The sequence below is a fragment of the Mauremys reevesii genome, linkage group 3 (genome assembly GCF_016161935.1).
Source record: "Mauremys reevesii isolate NIE-2019 linkage group 3, ASM1616193v1, whole genome shotgun sequence".
Taxonomy (NCBI): domain Eukaryota; kingdom Metazoa; phylum Chordata; order Testudines; family Geoemydidae; genus Mauremys; species Mauremys reevesii.
The window spans coordinates 14256836-14277434 of record NC_052625.1 but is presented as its reverse complement, the minus strand read 5'-3'; the positions used below and the strand labels follow the sequence as shown (position 1 = coordinate 14277434).

The following is a 20599-nucleotide window of genomic DNA, read 5'->3' as shown; positions in this document are numbered from 1 at the left end:
TAGTGAAGCTCTGAAAGACTGAGCACAAGAGGGTAATTGCTAGTTGACTAAAGTTATCATTAAGTATATGTATCCTACTAATACCCAGAGGCTTTGATCAACAGCTTTATGAAGACATGGTCTTTGTCCCCAAAGAGTTTATAATCTAAAATCACAAGTGATGTAGGAAGGGTACAGTAGGGGGGGACACATTTATAACTTTTATATAGACATATTTACATTTTCAAATGTTTAAATTATTTTTACTTCTAAAAATGTATAAGTGCCTAATAACCCCATCTGCTCTTCAAGCCAGACTTGTACGTATCACAGCTGAGGAGAAGTGGGAAGAAATATGTGGTCTTATAGGTCAGTTCAGGGAGAGTGCTCAGTCTTGAAGAAGACACTGTTCAAGTTTTAGTTGTTTGTTTAAATTATCTTTTAACTTAATATAAAACGCAGTAACAAGTGAGAGTAAACTATGGAGGTAGGATACCAACATGAGTTTAATCAAGGTGGGAGCTACTCAGTTTTCTGAACTGAGGGTGTCATATACAATTACTAGTACTTAACTTGTGACCAAGTGGTGTATAGTGCAGAAAAGGCTTCAGAGCCTAGGTAGAGAATCTTGAGGCCAGAGTTGCTGAACAGAGACATAGTTATTTTTCAGGATGGCATATAAGGACAGCGTGGAACAAATCCATCTCAGAACTGGCTTCTCTGACCTCCAGTTGAGAGAGCTTTTCTAATCATGGGGGCGGGGGGGGGGGGAGGAAACCAAATATATGAAGGAAGAGCACCTCTTCATTTCAGATGTGAAGTAGAATGTCTGACAATGAAAGAGGATGCTAACATCATACAGTAGGAATTACTGAAACATGATGGAAAGATAAAAATTAATGAGATAATGTAATATGGGGCTATAAACTATGCAGGAAGGACTGACTTGGTCATAGAGATAGGGATCATGGAATCTTTTAGATTTACAAATAGAATGTTAATGACTTGTGAATCTATTTGGTTATGGATAGAACTCATCATAAGTCATAAAAATACAAATATAGGCTAAGGTTATACTACTAGTCTCCTGATTAGGAGAAGAATATGGAATACATAATGTTGAAGGACTTCAAAGAGACAGTTCAGTCTAATAATACAGTTCTAATGAGTGACTTCAGCTACTTGCGTACAAACTGGTCAGATGACACAATTGGACACCTTTAATTGTCTTGTGGCACTTTCGAAAATGGGACTTACAGCCAAAGTCACTTACACGCTTTTGAAAAATTCTACTTGTTATAAGCTATGTAAAGAAATTAGGTCTCGTCTGGCAATAAAACCTAGTGGTATGGTTACAGAATTATTTCAGTTACATTTCCCAGTTTGAAGTTATCATAACTTCCTGAAATGTTTCTGGGCTGAAACATTCTGTTTGGTGTGAACCCAAATGTGAATTTTCTGTTGAAAACTTGAGGAAGTCTTTTTGGCCACAACAGCTGGATAATGTTGAAAACAAAATTCTAATTACCCCTTTAATGTCATGGCAGCAGCAAAACAATTAAGCCTGAAATGTACTTAATAGCCTTTATTGGGCATTAAATTCTGGTAGTAGTGTTTAATGAAGAGTTGTGCCTATGTGAAGTTTGAGCACGGCATAGCACTCCTTTTCAATTATGGCGTAGTTTTGTTAATATTTTTGCTTCAGTAGACAATGGGGTGCCCCTTTCCCTCCCCCCAATTCCATCTTGTATCAATACTGCGCCCAATCCACTATTAGAACACTGTATTTGAAAAGGGCTTTGGTTGTTTTCTGTGTGTATATTTTTCCCTTTTTGTTTTTTATTGATAACAAAACACGTCTTGTTCCTGGTACTGATTCTCTTCCTAAAATTTTCCTCTGTGACATCACAATTGATTACTGTATAAGTAATTCAATGATAAACATAAAACCATGCCTTCCTTGTGGGAATAAGCATCAGGAGCAGATGAATACCTCATGAGTAATCAAATAATAAAGAACAAAGACAGCTGAATTATTTCTAGGTGTTTTCCAGTTTTCAACAGGATCTTAAAGGTGAACTGTGAAGCAAAGGCAAAAATTGTGCCCTTTTGCTGCTCTATGTATAAAAATGTTGTCCCAAGATTGTCCTTCATTTGTTTATATCAGGGGTCGGCAACCTTTCAGAAGTGGTGTGCCGAGTCTTCATTTATTCACTCTAATTTTAAGGTTTCGCATGTCAATAATACTTAAATTAGAAGGTCTCTTTCTATAAGTCTATAATATATAACTAAACTATTATTGTAATGTAAAGTAAATAAGGTTTTTAAAATGTTTAAGAAGCTTCATTTAAAATTAAATTAAAATGCAGAGCCCCCCGGACCGGTGGCCAGGATCCGGGCAGTGTGAGTGCCACTGAAAATCAGCTTGCTTGCTGCCTTTGGCACACGTGCCATAGGTTGCCTGCCCCTGCTTTATATGTTTACTGTGCCAGGACTTTCCAGTTCTTGGTTCCCTTTCCTTGTGGGAGAAATTTGACAAAGGCTTGTGAAGGACTGGAATAGTGACATCACAAGAGGATGTAATGAGGTTTACTCTGTTCCTTTAAATGTGGGGGGGATAGTTTTAATGGTTTGGCTAGGATTACATGCCCATGCAGTGGGAAAAAAAACTGCTCTTATGTGGGCTGACTAGATCTAAAGTCCAAGTGCATAGGAATAAGAAGGACTACTTGCCTGCTTTCTCCCTCTGTGGAGCAGTTGAGCAAGGAACTGGAATCTTGATGGGGAATGGGTAGTAATGCAGCACAGAGAAAGCAAGTGTCTCCTAAGTCACAGTTCTCAGTTCTTCTCCTGGATCAGTACAGTTTATGTACCAGCCCACCTCATGGCTCTGCCTAATGTCGGATCCTAGCCCTATAAAAGTGAAGAAGAATTATTAAATCTGTGAGCAGATAATCCACTTGTCAGATATACAGACTATTGTTAGTGTACCTTAATTTCTGATGTCGGTACTCTTGATACTGAAACAAGAGGCTGATATCTATAATAGTTCTCCAGAATTCTTCCCCCTACGGTCTGGGTGAATATCTGAATTTAGTAGTACTAGAGGGTTAATACTAAATACTTAGTTAAAATATTTCCTGACATTGGTGTCAAGCAATTTACCTGCCTTGATCACTTTATAACATTGGTTTTGAGCCAAGAGGTCATAGGTTGTAAGCTTAATTATAGAGCTCGGCATAGTGTATGAAGTGGCAGTGGTGAAAGGCTGGAAATTGGAGTGGAGCATTAGCTTGAGAATAGATCTGATTTCAGAGGAAACAAGTTCTTTCAATGCAATAAATTATCACGCCATTAAACGTGAACTCATTTTGGTAGCCTTTCCCTTTATTTTACTTTGTATAATGAAGGGAAGGGAAATAGAGGCTTGTATCTTATTTCTGGTGATAATGTGTTTTTGGGCAGTGTTTGAAGCTCATGTCTAAATTGTGAACTAAGGCTCAGATTGCATGTAAGTACTGTGTATTGTAAAAGTTGCTAACTGCAATAGGCTTCTTTTCAGGCCTTCAATGCTCATATAATGGTAATGGGACAGTGAATTGCAGCTTATTATTTTGCTTAATTTTTTGGTAATTAAGATGACGCGTTCAGTCCCAAATGTTTTGAGCAAAATTCAATTCCAAACAATACTTGTGTAAAGACTGCAGCGGCGTAATGTTAGACTGCATTATGGCTACATAATTGATCTCCATTTAGATTTTAATGGACCCTGTCAACTTACAAAAATCACATATTGGAAACCTAATATTAGTAATATAAATAATACATTCTTTAAACTGATTTAAAAAAATCCATTTTACTTTCCATTATTTATTCTCTTTACATTTGCATTTCACTCAGTTTCGACAGTGAATAGCTCAGATCCTACATTCATTTTTAACCATGCGCTCACTCCAGGAGTAAAATCCCTGATTTTCCTTTTGCAGGTCACCTTTTTAAGAGGTTGCTTTTTTTTAAAGAGGTCTGAATCCCAATTCTATTATGTACAGCCTTATAAACTGATAGAGTAAAAGAAAAATGCTGAGACCTTGCATGTTGTCAGTGTTACCCACAAAAATAAGTGACTGAAGATTTCTTGTAAAAACAATATGTAGAACATTTTTATATTTAAAACTCTTTTTGGCAACACTGTAAATCAGGGGTCATCAACCTCTGGCATGTGGCTCGCCAGGGTAAGCACCCTGTCAGGCTGGGCCAGTTTGTTTACTTGCTGCGTTGGCAGGTTCGGCCGATCGCGGCTCCCACTGGCTGCGGTTTGCCGCTCCAGGCCAATGGGCCGGAAGATGCGGCCAGCACATCCCTCGGCCCAAGCCGCTTCCCGCAGCCCTCATTGGCCTGGGACGGTGGACTGCGGCCAGTGAGAACTGCGATTGGCCGAACCTGCCGACGCAGCAGGTAAACAAACTGGTCCGGTCCGCCAGGGTACTTACCCTGGTGAGCCGCGTGCCAGAGGTTGCTGACCCCTGCTGTAAATATTCCATCTGGATGTTTTTCATGACCACAATAGGTTTTGGGTTTTTTTGGGTGTGTGGAGCTAACTAAATTTATTGAAGCTACTGTTGACTGCCTTCCCCCTTTCTCCTTTTTTCTCGTTTCTCCCAAAAAATAATGAAGATTAAAACAAAATCAGTTGAAAAACTAGGTAATCCTGGTCCCACTTCTTTCCTGTGGAAAGGAATGTCTTGCAGAGTTCTAAGTGTGAATGGATTGCAAAATACTTCAAAGCAAACTTTCATATTAAAACATGAATAAATTGCATAATAAATATTCTAACATCTTGGGAATAATAAATCTGTTCACCTTAGTAACACTACTTGTTCAGGTGACTTCAGTGACACTATTATGAGCAGGAACTGGGCCCTTGTTGCACTAGTGTTGGGTGAAAACAACGAGGAGTCCTTGTGGCACCTTAGAGACTAACAAATTTATTTGGGCATAAGCTTTTGTGGGCTAAAACCCACTTCATCAGATGCATGGAGTGTGGTATAAATACACAGCATATGACAAGATGGGAGTTGCCTTACCAAGTGTGTGGGGGGGTCAGTGTTGGTAAGGCAACTCCCATCTTGTCATATGCTGTGTATTTATACCTCCCTACTGTATGTTCCACTCCATGCATCTGATGAAGTGGGCTTTAGCCCACAAAAGCTTATGCCCAAATAAATTTGTTAGTCTCTAAGGTGCCACAAGGACTCCTCGTTATTTTTGCTGATACAGACTAACACGGCTACCTCTCTGAAACCTAGTATTGGGTGGTGGCGTAAGAGATAGATTGAGATTATCTCCTGGTAACAATACCACTGGAAACCTTTCTCCATTTCCCGTCTGTCACCAGTACCAGAATAATTTTTCTTCAGTCTGGAAATATAGAGCTAGTCAGGGAGCTGGAAGAAGCTGTGGGGGGAAAAAAAATCAATGTTATAAAGAGATCATCCTCAAAGGCAGTTCTAGTGTTTTTCTGGTAAACCTAAATTCAAATTACAGCATTAACTATACACTATTAAAAGTCTGTTTTTATTGGATTAGAAAATAATGTAATCCATGTATTGATATTTAAATAAGCATCTTTATTGGCTTATTATTTATTATCTTTTGTTCATTGACTGAGGTTTTTAAAATGTCTCTCCTGTTCCTTCAGAATTACTTCTAGAAGGAGACGGAATGGGGTAAAGGGTGACTTATCAATGAGCAAGGATTAAGAAGTGATGTTCCAGCCTACCATTTGGAGGGAAATATTAAACCAAAAGTCTTTCCTTGGTCCGCTTGCGCTTGGCAAGGCTATTCCTTGGCTGGGAGGGGAGAGGGAAGAGTTTACTCCCTGATATTTTTCATTTTAATCTGGCCTAAGTAAATATCAAATAATCGTGAAAACAGAGTTATTATTTTAACCCCTTTTACTTTGCTGTGTGTCAGTCAGATATGATTATTTATTTGCTAGGTGACTTATCGATCTGATATTTGTAACAGCTGATGTGATTTTTTTGACTAATATTGTGAATATCATTTTGTCTGGTGTACAACACTACTTGCTCTTTTAGTTTAGCTTTTATATTTCACACATTTTTATAATGCATGGGATGTTATGTGTAACAATATTTTTAATGGGTAACCGTATTAAAACAAATGTAATTACAAATATACATATGGACTACTCATGTTTTATAGTTAGGTATAATGGAATCAAATCTCTGCAACAGATTGGCACATGCTGTTTCCCAGGCACTGAGTTGGCTCTTTCCTGATATTTCAGACAGGCGGGAATGCTGATTATAATGTAGTTGCTAACACTTGAGAATGTTTTCCAAGATCAGTCATCCAAATAATTCTCGAAGTCGCCAGCCACGAGAGGGGTCTGTGTGAGGGAAACTGATCTAGTGAGATTGTAGCTTGCTCTTTCTTTGGTGTCTTCAGGTGTTCATGGGAGGGCATATGTCAGGGCTGTAATTTGATTATCTCCTGCCCTGTCCTGGCTTTTCCAGGGTTGATCTCCTTTATATCTCCTGTCCACTCTCTGCTGCAGAATTGGACAGATTTTTGTGGAACAGCTGCCGGGGAGGGCAGTTAGACTACAGGAGGAGAGAAGCATGCCCCCTGTGGCTACAACCAAAGTCTCTAGAGCTGCCAACTCCAAGTATTTAAAACACTCAGTCTCCCCCCCCCACCCCCCCAATCATTAGCATTAAAAATACATTTTGGGTTCTTGATGTTTGCCATGAAGCAGTGCACAGGCCACATGCAGCCCATCAGGGGAATCCGCTGGCAGGCCACGAGACAGTTGGTTTACATTGACTGTCCGCAGGCATGGCTGCCTGCGGCTCCCATTGGCCGGGAACAGCGAACCGCAGACATTGCGTGCTGCAGACGGCTGTGCCTGTGGACAGTCAATGTAAACCAACTGTCTTGTGGCCCGCCAGCGGATTCCCCTGACGGGCTGCGTGTGGCCCGTGGGCCACAGGTTGCCCACCAATGCCATGAAGGCTAGTTTGTTGTTTAAATGAAAGCTGAGATTCTCAGGTAGCAACCCGATTCTAGCAGCTGGGACATCACAAAAACCACAAAATGTTGTGAGACTTTTTAAGTAAAATTGCGAGAGTTGTCAACACTGAGTCTCTCAGGAATAATTGCAGTTAAAACAGTACTCAGTTCATTACCTAGGCCGTGTGGCCAAGTTGGGTCCTAGTTCAGGCCAAAACAGAATTGTTGCCAACTCGGTGGAAAGAGTTAAGGTTTCCTTCATAATGCTTTATTTCAGAATTCATTAGAGCTAGCTGGAGTCTGTCCCAACAACTTCACCAGGCTTTGGATCCGATCTGCCAGTAAGAGAAAACTATTAATTTAGGTGTCTAATCAAACTTCTGGTGTTGAATTTTTCCTGGAAGGGACTTGGCAGAAGGGACTTGGAAACAAGCCCAGGCAATACAAATATATCAGAAATGTAAAGCAATTTGCCTCAATGGAAAAAAGAAATTGACTAATATTCATATACAGTGCTAAGCAGTGTTATAAAAACAGGTAATCTTTGATTGCTATGTGCAAGATAAAGTTTTTTTTTCAACAAACTGAAATCATGCTTTTTTATTTACAGGGAAAAGGACCTGGATGCTAAATTTATTATTTCAATGGAAAAAAATAAAACAACAATCACAAATATAAAGGTGAGTGTTCTCATTTGGGAAGGAAAAATTATAACCAAGTTAGCCATCAAAACAAGGTTCTGATAAATAGGTAATTGGTAGTGTCCATTTGATATTAGGGAGAGGCCTTTGGTCTCTGGCTTATCTACATCTTTGAAGTGCTGTCTGGAGACCAAGATAGGGAAGTTACTATTGTTTGTTGTACACACTTCATTTATAAAGGCAAACCCATAGGACCCGTTTCTTAACTATTTCTGTTGCTGTGGCCATTCAGTTAGCTGGAGGATGAGTGCTTACAATGGAAAAAACATTTATACTCTGTTTCTAATGAACTCCAGTTTTCCATCCTGCTGTACAAACAGCCTTCCAAAATTGTAGTGAAAATTTACTAAATCAGGTCAAAGGTCTACTTGCCACTGTTTACTAAGATGATTTAAAAATCTTATTAAATTTTTCTTACTTGCCAAAAGATAACTAACTGCACCAGGTATGCAGAATTTTTCAAGGTGTGCAAAACTCACCTGCAAATATTTAAAGATATTAAAGGTATGTTGATGTTCTGAAAGCCTCCAATGACAAATGTTAAAGAGGCTTTCAACACATAACTAATTTAAAATCATTTAAGGTCCTAGTTGTGCTGGCCATTTCTTACATAAACCATGCTATTACATCTGCTATCAGCAATTAAGCTGGATGTACAAATACCCCAAAGGGGTTATACCATTAGATTTGTATTTATATGGAGTGGTTTTACAAAGACTTAATACACATGGCTTCTGGGATTTCAGAAAAATGTATACAATGAAATATATTGCGAATGTATGTGAGATAAATGAAAAAAGTTGGTGAAAGATAGCATTTTATGGCCAGTTATCTGCATGCACTCTTGCTATCCTCACCACAGATGTGATATCCCAACATTGTGTATGGTTGGGCAGCACAGAAGTAGGAATTGGCTGGTGAGATTTTTATTTCAAAGGAATTTGAAATGGGAATGAAGAAAGGTACAATAAAGTTAAAATATGCCAAATAATCATGCCTTTGTTACTTGATGGATTCAGCAAATTAACATACTTTTAGCTTATTTAACAAAAAATGTAGGCCTTTATTTTAAACTTTTATTATTTAAATAATGCTACATAGTCAAATGTCTTTAGAGTTTTTCTTTGTGCTATTGTAGCACCTACTCATCAGTGCTTTATAAACACTGTTCCACTGGTTCTCCACCAGGGGTCCGGGGTCCACTTGGGGGGCTGCAAGCAGGTTTCAGGGGGTCTGCCAAGTAGGACCAGCAGTAGACTTGCTGGGGCTCAGGGCAGAAAGCCAAAGCCCCACTGCCTGGGGGGCTGAAGCCTGGGGCTCCAAGCCCTGCCACCCGTGGCTGAAGTCAAAGCCTGAGCAACTTAGCATCACAGGGCCCTCTGTGGCATAGTGCCCTGGGCAGTTGCCCTGCTTGCTACCCCCTAATGCTGGCCCTGGCTTTCATGTTCAGAAAAACAGTTGTTGTGGCACAGACGGGCCAGGGAATTTTTATAAAATGTTGCGGGGGCCTTAGAAAGAAAAAGGTTGAGAACCCTGCACTATTCTACCTGATGCACCTTTCATATACACAAGCCTTACAACCTTTTTATGGCGGAGTAAGCCAAGGCACAGAAGTTGAAATACTTAAGATGACATAGTGAAACGAGTGGCAGAGCTGGAGATAAAATCCAGTATACCTGATGCATAATCCCCCACTCTTAACAACTACATTATGGGCTTGGCTACACTTGAGAGTTGCAGCGCTGGGAGTTTACAGCGCTGGTCATCCAGCTGTGTAGGAACAGCGCTGGTGTGTGGCCACACTCACAGCTACCAGCGCTGGTGTGTGGCCACATTTGCAGCATTTGCAGCGCTGTTGGGAGTGATGCATTATGGGCAGCTATCCCAGTGTTCAAGTGCCAGCAACGTGCTTTTCAAAAGAGGGGGGTGGGGTGGGGTGTAGTGTGACAGGGAGCGGGGGAGAGAGAGAGAGTGGATTTTTGGAGCCAACACTGTGTGTTAGCTTCCTGCCTTGCAAAATCAGAAAATGTTCCCGACCCCTTACTCTTAACTGCAAACAGCCTGCATCCAACGGACTCCCTTTCTCCCCTCTGCCCACGCTGTCTCTCTGTCAAGCAAACACTCACTCCCTGCCTGCCTCATTCACAGGGGTTATCTCATTTGATTGTTCACAGTCAGGTACAGATTGATCACAGCAAACAGGAGCTGTGTTTGTTTTTTAGATAAGCAGCTTCCGGAGCTCCGAGTTCACAACAAAACAAAGAGAGGCTGCATAACAAAACAAAGAGAGTAATTTAGTTAAAAGCATTCTGGGATATCTGCTAATACCCTGGAGGCCAATAACAGCGCTGGTGTGTGTCCACACTTGATGAGCAGCGCTGGATCACCAGCGCTGCACTCGCTACACCCCAAGCAGACCAGGTGTTCAGCCAGCGCTGCAGCCAGGGAGTTGCAGCGCTGGATGTGCCTTGCAGGTGTGGACAGTTACTAAGTTGCAGCGCTAGAAAGCCTCCACCAGCGCTGCAACTCTCAAGTGTAGCCAAGCCCTATGTTCCTTCCCCGGAAGGAGAATTGTGTCTGTGACTCGGATAGTAGTACATATTGCTAATGTCATGAGCAGTCTGTCTCCAGCATGATAATAGCCTTAAGCTGAAGGCATATATGACCATTTTAATTACATCTGTGCTTTCATATGCAATTCAGTTTGTACATGGCAAAGTGTTTGTTCATTAAGTAAACGTTCGGAATATTGTCTTAGAATTTCCTACACAGAATTTAACTTGTCATAACTAGTAATGGTAAACATTACATAGTAACATAACAAAAATGAGCCATTACATTAAAATTAATTTAAAATAAAGAGTAACATGCCTTCAGTGCTCTTTTAATAAGACTGTCCCTTTCTTATGAAAGCAGATGTTACTTGCTAACGTTTTTCACCACTAAGTATGTATATTTGTTAGAGTAACAAAAAGGGATAGCCTTTCATTAAAATGCTCTCTCTGTGTGCTCTCCTATGAAATTTGTGTTCCAATCATCTATGTTGCAAAATATCCTTTGAATTGATTACTTTATCATGCAACATGCCAACTCTTTTGTCTCCTGTAGATACCAGAAGGAGGAACTGGAGACATAGGAAGAGAACGGACAAAAACATTTACCTACGACTTCTCCTATTTCTCAGCAGATAGTAAAAGTCCTGTCTATGTGTCTCAAGAAGTGGTAGGCTTTCTAAACTTTTAGAATTGATTGATTTTTTTATATTGAAAGAATAATGTGACGTTTTATCACTTTTACAGTTCTCTCTGCCCAATTTGGAAATTCCCTACATGTTTGAGAGAAGCGTTAGGACAGCCAACACAGCTAGCTATATGTTTTCTCGCGGTACAGAAGGAATGTCCATTGTCTGGTTCTCTTGTCTGACTTATTTTGTTAGGTCAGGTTACTGAAATCCTCAGTAAAGCTATTACTGTGCTGCCTATATTTGTCACCTAAAAACTTAAAAATCACCTTCTGAACCAAATACATTTGCTTAATTCAAAAAGACACAAACATTCTGTTTTTCCAGGTAAAATCCTGTTTGAACTAAAGATTTATTAAGGATTTGAGAACTTGCTTGAAACAGGTTCTTGATACTTCTCCCCCGAGTATTACATGCCAGCTTTCTAATGTAGAGTTGTAGACTTTGCCCTCTAAATTACCTTTCTTCTCTCACCTACAAGACCTACATCTTTGAAGTGCTATCCGTCATCCATAATTATGTAGATCTGGTGACTGTCTCCTCCATTCAAGTCTAAACATATGGAGACAGTTTTTCTGAAGACAGGCTTGTGTAATTGCATGCACACTACATATTTTCACCTAATTTAGGCACACAAATGTAAGTGCACATTGGTATTCTACTAACTTTGAAATATGTCATACGTGCTTTTTGCAGGACCTTTGATGCTTATGACCTTCCTAGTTCCCTTCCAGACCCAAATTAATTTGACACAATTCAAATGTTTTTCAATATCTGCACTTTCTTCTTTTGATCCTGTATCAACATGTTAGGGCAATTCTCATATAACAGGAGAGGAGCAAAGTTTTCAGTATACTTAAATAATGGAAATTCCTGCTGAATTTATGGATACCATTGAAGACCTTTGGTATCTAGAGTTGCTGCAGATACATTGCAGTTGTGAATGTGGTGATATTGGTGGTCTAGAATTAAGTGATACTGATGAGCCTGATCCCTGAAGACATGGTGGTTAAAACCAACAGGAAGACTACAATAACTTCCTAAAGTAGAAAAATGGTAGTTCAGGCCAAGATTAAGGTGCATTATTATAACAGACTATTTTTATTGGCAATGCTAACCAATATGGCTATTTGACAGGGAATTTCCACTTCTGGTTTTCTCTTTAACCATTTAATACAAACTAGTAGATCCCATTGTTAAAAGTTCCTTATTCATTTTTATAGTTTAAATAATAAATTAATCTACAATTTAATTCAAACACTTGATTACATGTTTAACTAAAGAAGTCATTAATTCTTGGCCATTCAAAATTTTTCCATTGCAATAGTTGCCACTGTTTTCTTAGTTTTCTGAATTTTGTAGGTTTTGTTTCTGTGCATGTATACTTTGAAAAACAAAAATTAAGATAGTTAAAGATACTAAGTGAAGGAAAAGACTATAACTGAAAACATTCATAAAAATACCAAACTCAAACATTGAGGTCCCAGTCCTGGAAAGTATTCCTATTCAGAAAGGGTGCTTAAGCATGTGTTAAGTCCCAGTGATGCTTAAGCATGAGCTTTTAAAGTTGAGCATGTGCGTAAGTGCTCTGCTGAATAGGGATAGATTTAAGCATTTTAAGGTTTTGCCCCTGTTTCAAACTAGAGCAAAGTGCATTGGTACAAGTCACTTTGACACCTGTGGAGGATTCCTATACAAGGTGCACTGCTTGTGGAGGAAAAAAATGCCAGTGAGGAAAGACCTGAGGCTGCAGCAGCCTGAAACAATAGCTCCTAGAAGAGTGAACTGTACCATTCATATCAATAGGATGTTAACTGTGAAATCTAAAAACGACTTTCTTAAATGTCAGCATTCGCTATTGATCTTTACAACAGACATACCCAATTTAAGTGCATATCCCACAATCCCAAACTGCCTCCCAGATCTTCTTGGGTACCAAAAATCCCAACAGTTCTCTGCCAAGCTATCAAAACCTCCATTGTCTATCATGCATTTGTGTTAAATAAAAAGTCCTGTGGCACATGGAGAACAGAAGGCCATCTTCAAATAAATTAACTTCAACTTCAAAAATAAATACAAGAAGGCTGTCTTCCTTGTATTACTCACTTTCATATATAATTGAAAACATTCATATTTTAACTTGCATCAAGCTGCTACAGAATTTCCTATTGACTACACCAGGGTACTGCAGAAACCTTCCTGCCTAATTCATGTCCAGCTCACTGTGGAGCACAATGGATACTTGCATTACTGCTGGATACTTGAATTACTAACATGTTTGGTCCATTATCATTCAACTTTTGCCATGTACACATAGCTGAGTGATAAATGAAACTTTACATGTCCCATCAATGCCCTCTTGTGGACATGAGTTGTGCTACAGTGACTCAGAAATTAAACTAGAGATTTTACCTGCTGATCTTTAGCTGTATATCTGTGCAACAAGAATGAAGATAGATTTTTTTTTTTTTTTGGTCAGTTGTACTGGCCTTTTGAAACCACTAACAGAATGCTCTAGCGATTCAGTTCTAGTGCTAACAGTATGTTCTGTTCAAATTGATGCACTGGGCAATAATTCAGAAAATGGTAATCTCTGGTTGCTTGTGTCTAAACATCGTTGATTTACTTTAACCTGAATAAATTTTCAAGAGTCATGTAGCATAATACAATTTTATGTTGTATAAAGATGTTCTTGTTCCCCTAGAGTAGCCAGATTGTATAGTGAGAAAGAAGAGACTAGTACTAGATTAGTGGAGGAATTAGGGATAGGAACGGGGCTATAACAAGGGTGGGATGAGTGGGACAGCTGTAAAGCCACGGGGGTGGTAAAATGGGTGAAGAAATGCCTAATAAAAATCAGCAGGGGGTGAAAATATGCTTGCTTGCCCTAGATGCTAAAATGTCTAGTTACAGCTCTGTATAGGAATAATGAGACACAACTCCATGAGGCAGGTTTGAGCATACCCATCGAGGGATTATTAAGAATGAGGCAAATATTGAACTGGATTTTGACATGAATGAGATGTCAGTGGAATTATTTGGTGATAATACAGCTTCACTTTTTTGAACATTTGGGAAGCTGGATAGTGGCTATCTTCAAACGCTAGAGTCTAGAGATGGTTGTGGGGCAATCAAAACAACATGAAATGTAGGTATGGATGATGATGATTTCAAGAAAGGTACCATCAGAATGGGATTAAATGGGAGACACTCTCTTCAAATAACAAGGAAAGCATGAGAGAATTGTGCATATGATTATCTAAGACAGAGGTCCCCAAATCCTGATACATGAGCTTGTTGAGAGTGGCACAGTATAACAGGGTGGTTTGTCCTCTTTAAGGGGTAATGGGGCATGGAGCCATCCAACCCCAACACAACAGAAAGGAACCAGGCACACCTAAACGGCTATGTAGATGATCCAGGAGGATGGAGTGCTCTACAGTGTCAGATTTGATTAAATTTGAGGGCAAAAGGAGAAGGGGCGATCTGAGGAAAGAAGGTAATTACTATAAAGAAGACATGTTCTGTGCTTTGGCCAGAAGGAAACAGAATTTGAACTCAAAAGTTCTATTATGCAAGAGGTGATTGGTGAGAGGAAAAAGGCCACTTGCCTACACTTGGCTGAAAAAAGGCCACTCATAGTTTCAGGATCAGGGAAGTGGTTTCTTTTTAAGATGGGAATAGACACTTTCAAATTCTGTAGCATTGGGGAAAATATTAAAGGTGTAAAGTAACTATTAACAATAGCAGAAAGATGGTCATTAGTGCCTTAGATAAAAAAAAATAGGGGAAGATCTAGGTTTGACAGAGAAAGTGAAAAGAATACTTTGGTACTGCTGTAAACGAAATATACTAGTAACATTCTGCATTTAATCAAAACGCTTCCTAGCTAATTCTTTAAAGCAAATATCACTGGTCCAAACCGATAGCTTGTATGTGTTAGTATATCTCTGCTGTTTTGTAGTATTTGCAATGCTATGTTGAATACATTAAACTATAATTAAAACTACTGCAGATATAATTTTTTTTTAACTGTTCAGTCTCTTAAAAAGCCTTCTTTTTGTTTTGTTTTTGTTTTTAGGTTTTCAAAAATCTTGGCACAGATGTCCTTGCATCTGCTTTTGAAGGCTATAATGCTTGTATTTTTGCGTATGGACAGACTGGATCTGGGAAGTCCTACACTATGATGGGAAATGCTGTATGTCATGTTTTGCAGACTTCAGTTTTATTATGCAGTTTGATTCCTCTTGGAGCCATTGTTCTCTACCTTGTCTGCACATTATTTCCATTTTATATCTAACTTTTAGTAGTTACGTGGAAGTCTTCAAAGTTTTTTATAGTTATGTGGGAGAAATTTTAAATCAGAAAAAAATCTTTGTCTTGCTGTTACATCTAATAATAAGCTATTTGTCATGCACAGATCAGAACAAAAATCTTCAAAAGTGACTAGTGATTTTTGGGTACTCAACTTGAGACACCTTAAAGAGGCCATGATTTTGAGAGTATGTATGCTTGGCAATTTCTGAAAGAATCTGCCTGGTTCTGAGGGGGGAACAAAAATCAAGATGGCTGTTTGATTCCTATTTGGAAAATAAATAAAACTTCAAAATAAAAACAGTATGCAGACTTTAATTTTAAGGATTAAAGTTCTGGCTAACTCTGGCACAGGACCCCTAGCAAAGGAAAGCCCAACTGAAGGGGCATTCTGACAGGAGTAGAGTTGCCCACAATTGACTCCATTGAGGGGGGATGCTTGCTTAAAAGGGGAAGGGCTGAGGAAACTTTTGAGCAGCGCAGGCAATGGCATGCTGATTAAGTGCATCCCAGAAGCATCCTCTGTTAGCTGGACTCTCTTGTAATCCTTAGCTAAAATAATAACCACCCACTCCCATCAGAATTTAAGCTGGGAAGGCTGCCACTTGCCCTCTGCCAGTTAAATCATTTTTGAGCTGTAATTGTGTCACTAATTTCACCTCCCTGAGCTGGCAAGTGTGAATTTGGCTCTGTCTTTTACATATTACTATACACGCAGAATAAGTAACTTCATGTATAATGTTAGGAAGTTTTTTCCATGTGGTGAATAAGCATAATAGAATGTTAGGGCCAGAGAAAATTTTATGAATGAAAGATATAAATTGCTGAAAATGGTGTGCTAAGTAACATGCATATTGTGAGACTTCATGAGTAAATCTAGTGGACGGGTTATCCTCAAGAGATTTTGTTATGATATACGTAGCAATGTTTGTTTGACCCAACTCAGAAATAGAGGTCTACATTGATTCTTCTCGCTGTGTGCCATAGTTATTCTACTTTGCTGTATGTATAAGATTATATACATTGATAGACAATGGCAGTTGGCTCACAGAATCACTTGTATAAAACATTTGACCCAAGACTTTTCCTATAATAGACAAAATTCAAGTTACAAGTAAATGATTTCCTTTTTTTTGCTATTCCTTAAAGTACTAATACTAAAATTCTAGTCAAGGGACTCTTCACCCTCCTAGAGCTTACAGTGCCATTAGCAAATATGCATTGATTGCCAAACTCTGTAAGTGGCGCTGATAATATTCTAGTAACAGTATATTCATTAGCAGAATGGGTCCCCAGATGAAGACTTCACTAGTGTGTAATCATAATTGGTTTTAGATACCTGCTTTTTTAGATTTCTGTTCACTTTTAATTAATTTTAATAAGAAATATGCAACTGTATTACTGACAAAACCACCAAAAACCCCCAGCTTAAAATGGATGGCTAAATTAAACAGAAATATAAAATAAAGGAAAGGTGCAAGCACATGCTTCTTATATCTGGGGCCTGTAGTGAAGTTTATCCAACATTTCCTATCTATTAAGACTGTGTTTTCAGTATGCCAAACTTTAATTGTCTTGGACTGAGATATTCCATGCTGGGTGTCTATTTCAGGATCATTTTATATACGTATACATATACACAATTTTTTTTGCTAAAACTGTTCAGCTGTTAAAATTAGAACAGTGGTTCCCAAAATGTGGGTCGCAATCCCCAGAGGGGTTGTGAGATGTTGAAAATCTATGGAGGGTTGGATGGCCCAAACCTGAGTGGCACTGTATGGTACCCTCATCCAGATGCACCGTGCATACCTGGCTCTGTCTGGGAAGAACCTGGCCTCCTTCCTCCCTGGCAGAGGCAGAATCAGGCTTCTGGGGCCATACCAGGAGAGAAAATTTTGAGGCCACCCTGGGCAGGGTGGGCTTGCTTATCCTGGGGCTTGTGTTAACAGAGGTGAACCAAAAGGGGGTCACGGCATCAAAAAGTGTGTGGGCACCACTGCACTTGAGTACATTCCCCTCCAGTACTTGGAAGTGAACTCAAGATTCTGGTGTCTCAACATTCCTCTGCTGCCAATAAATGTCTGTGAAACCCCTGGGGGACGTGTCTCAGCTGCCTCCTAGTGGTTGGTCCACATAGAAGATAACAACCTACTACTGTTATTAGTTACTCTGTTCGCTCAAGTGGCAGAGGTTTGTGCTGATAAACCACACGGGTGTACTGGAATATATGAAACAAAGGTGTTAATATTTTCGCCCATATATTTCATTAAAATTAATATTATATTTTTGGCGGGCTTTTATGTCTGTCTCGCTTTTATATTTTTCCCCATCAGCAGGTGTCAATATGTTTCCATGTTGTTCAAATTTTGTTTTTCAGTTTTCAGAAACCTAGGAAATTACACACAAACAACTGTGCAAAAAGAACATTAAGGTTGCAAAATAAAGCACTCAGAAATAGGGAAATGCAAGAATTAAAATTGCCTTAATTTGCCTCCCCCTCCCGGTGCACATATATTATGATAGTTTTTAATTACGCTATTGCATGCTATATTTTCCACAGGACCTCTGCCTCACTCAGTGCGGAAGATGGATCTGCTCTGGGGCTGGATCAGGGTTATTTAGTGCATGAGGTGGTTATCTGTAGGACCCCTGCTTTTGTTGCAGATGTCGGAAGGTGTATAGTGAATGAGGCAAAAGGTTTTGGGGAGAGAAAGGATGGTCTCATGGTGAAGGCAGTTAAATGTTGTCCTGGAGAACTGGATTCTTTCTCTGCTTTAAGTAGGTGAGATTTGTATAGACCAAATGTGTAGGGCACAGGGTAAAATCTAACCCAGAACTAAGGGCCAGTGCTAGGATCTGAATCACAAACTGCTTAACCTCCAAGTTGCTATGTCTGTTAAATGTGATATTAAGAATATTTGCTAATAATTCACTGCTGTATATTTGGCACAATGACTCTGGGTATTGTTAATTTCAACTAGTGATTTCTTCTGTTTTAAAAATATACAGTGCATACATGTAGCGATGTAGAAAATAAAAATTGTTGTTGCAGGGTGATGCTGGTTTAATACCTAGAATTTGTGAAGGATTATTCAGCAGAATAAATGAAAAAACAAGATGGAATGAAGCATCCTTTCGAACAGAAGTCAGGTAGGTTTTGTGTATGTTACAAAGATTGCTGGGAATGAACCTACTCGTTATAAACTCCTTGTTTTCATGTTAGTATCTTTTTGTACAATGTGGTTTTAGGGATGAAACTACTTCTCAGCTTGAAAATGGATTTTTGTGGAAAGCTCTGGTAAAATGTTTTCAGTACTTCTCTGCTGGGCCTCCCACACTTTTTAGTATTGAAAATGTTCATGCTTTTATAAAGCAACCTTCATGAATCCTTTCCCTTGCATTCAGAAATTTCACTGCAGACAGAGACCAAACCTGGGAAACTTCATCTCAGATGGTGAAAGTTTGACATGATTTATAGTCAGTTGAAATAGCTCTTGAGAATGGAAACAGTTAAACAACCTTAACTTCAGCTGTTGCTGCATGCGCCATTTGTAATAATTTTAAAATACTTTAATTCTGCGGGTTTTTTGGCTTTTTTGTAAGCAGCAAGAGTAATAATTATGAAAAATATTAGATTTTTCTACATCCTGTTATCACTTGATCATGATGAAAACAAGTTTTTAACCTTTTTTACTAGACCATTTTCTAATGTCCAAAGTATAAAAAGGAAAGAAGTTTAACAGCTTACTTTATTTTCTGTTGCTACAACTATTGGTAGTAATAGGATTTGCATCAAGATATACTAGTTCTCAGTGGTATTGGGTTAGGAAGCCTATTACAGGAAACACATGGAGATGTTTACATCATAATGTGATCTTTAGCAGTTCTGTTACCATAGAGCTTATATTGTGAATGGTATCATAACTTGGTGAAAAAGTTACAAACTAGGATCTGTCCTGCAGAATGCCTACATGCAGGAGTGACTGAATAGTCAACTGGACTTACGTGGGTGAAGTCACTTCTATGTAAACTTGCAGGATTGAGGCTCAATTCTGCCATCGGAATGAGCTCTTGCCAGTAATTTTGCTTTTTAAAATCTTGTATCATTCAATATTTTTCTAAATTCAAATATTTTTGTTTCAGTTATCTGGAAATATATAATGAACGTGTGAGAGATTTGCTTAGGCGGAAATCATCAAAAACTTATAATTTAAGAATACGAGAGCATCCGAAAGAAGGGCCTTACGTTGAGGGTAAAATCACTTCATTGCTTTCTGCTTAATGAATATTTTCAGGTTTATGTTTAAGTGTATATCCCTGTTTTTTGTTTTTAAATTGTAAATGCAAATGAAGATGAAGGTGAAAGACAATATATTTCATCATCAATGTAAAAGCATTATTGGGAATAGCCTTTTTTATTTTGTACAGTTCTCATTTCCAAACTCTGCTAAAGTACACCACTTTTTCACTGAAGTGAAGCTCTGCTAATTGATTTCAAATCAGCATTGAGGGCTAACTTATAAATCATGGATGTTTGAACTGGAAAGGATCTGTTAGACTCTAACTATCTTAGTCTACCATTCTGCCAATGCAGGTTCTTTTCCCTTGTGAGGTTAGACATATATTATATGCTTCAAAGAGAAGTATGCAATCTTTTAAACTATTCTACTGTAAATTTTATAATAATAGTATGATGAAGTATTCTTCACACAATGTCTCATTACACTATTTAAAAGAAATAAAGGAAATCTGACTATAAACGCTTTCTGTGTTTCAGCACTGCTGCATTGTACTGAGGTGAACTTGAATCTCAATCAGTTCACAGTACCTTCATGAGTATACTTGTTTTAATTTATAATCATCTTTGCTTCTGTTCAGATTTGTCCAAACATTTAGTACAAAATTACAGCGATGTAGAGGAACTTATGGAAGCAGGAAACATAAATCGAACCACTGCTGCAACTGGAATGAATGACGTTAGCAGCAGGTCTCATGCCATTTTCACAATCAACTTCACTCAGGTAAAAAAAATTGCATTGTCTTTAAATATTTGCATGTAATAACTTCTATTTGCTAATTGAAACATGTAACTGTTAAATCAGCAACGTGGGAGACCCAGTTACTTCTATTGATGCAAACACAGTGACGAAACAAGGACAGACACTTGGATGGAGTTTAAGTGGCAGGTTGCAACTTTTATTAAGCTTAAACACGGGAGGGGTGTTATCCGCCTATCACCCTTACTTGCCTATACCAGGCATTTAAGTGGGAAGGGTACAAGGGCTCTTACCACGTAACCCTTTCCCTAGACTATCCCCTAGCACTCAGC

The 20599-nt window shown here is 38.8% G+C and overlaps 1 protein-coding gene across 4 annotated transcripts in view; it reads left to right on the top strand.

Moving 5' to 3' along the window:
* Window positions 1-20599, top strand: part of KIF16B (kinesin family member 16B) — a 202057-nt gene that overhangs the window by 11920 nt on the left and 169538 nt on the right. For 3 of the 4 annotated variants that reach the window (XM_039530469.1, XM_039530468.1, XM_039530470.1), the window contains 6 exons: window positions 7625-7694; window positions 10824-10937; window positions 15038-15154; window positions 18323-18420; window positions 19414-19523; window positions 20149-20291. In XM_039530469.1, coding sequence (XP_039386403.1) covers window positions 7625-7694; window positions 10824-10937; window positions 15038-15154; window positions 18323-18420; window positions 19414-19523; window positions 20149-20291 — 652 coding nt within the window. Of the gene's footprint in view, window positions 1-2877; window positions 2923-7624; window positions 7695-10823; window positions 10938-15037; window positions 15155-18322; window positions 18421-19413; window positions 19524-20148; window positions 20292-20599 lie in introns of those variants that run through there. The other variant, XM_039530471.1, reaches the window with a different exon arrangement.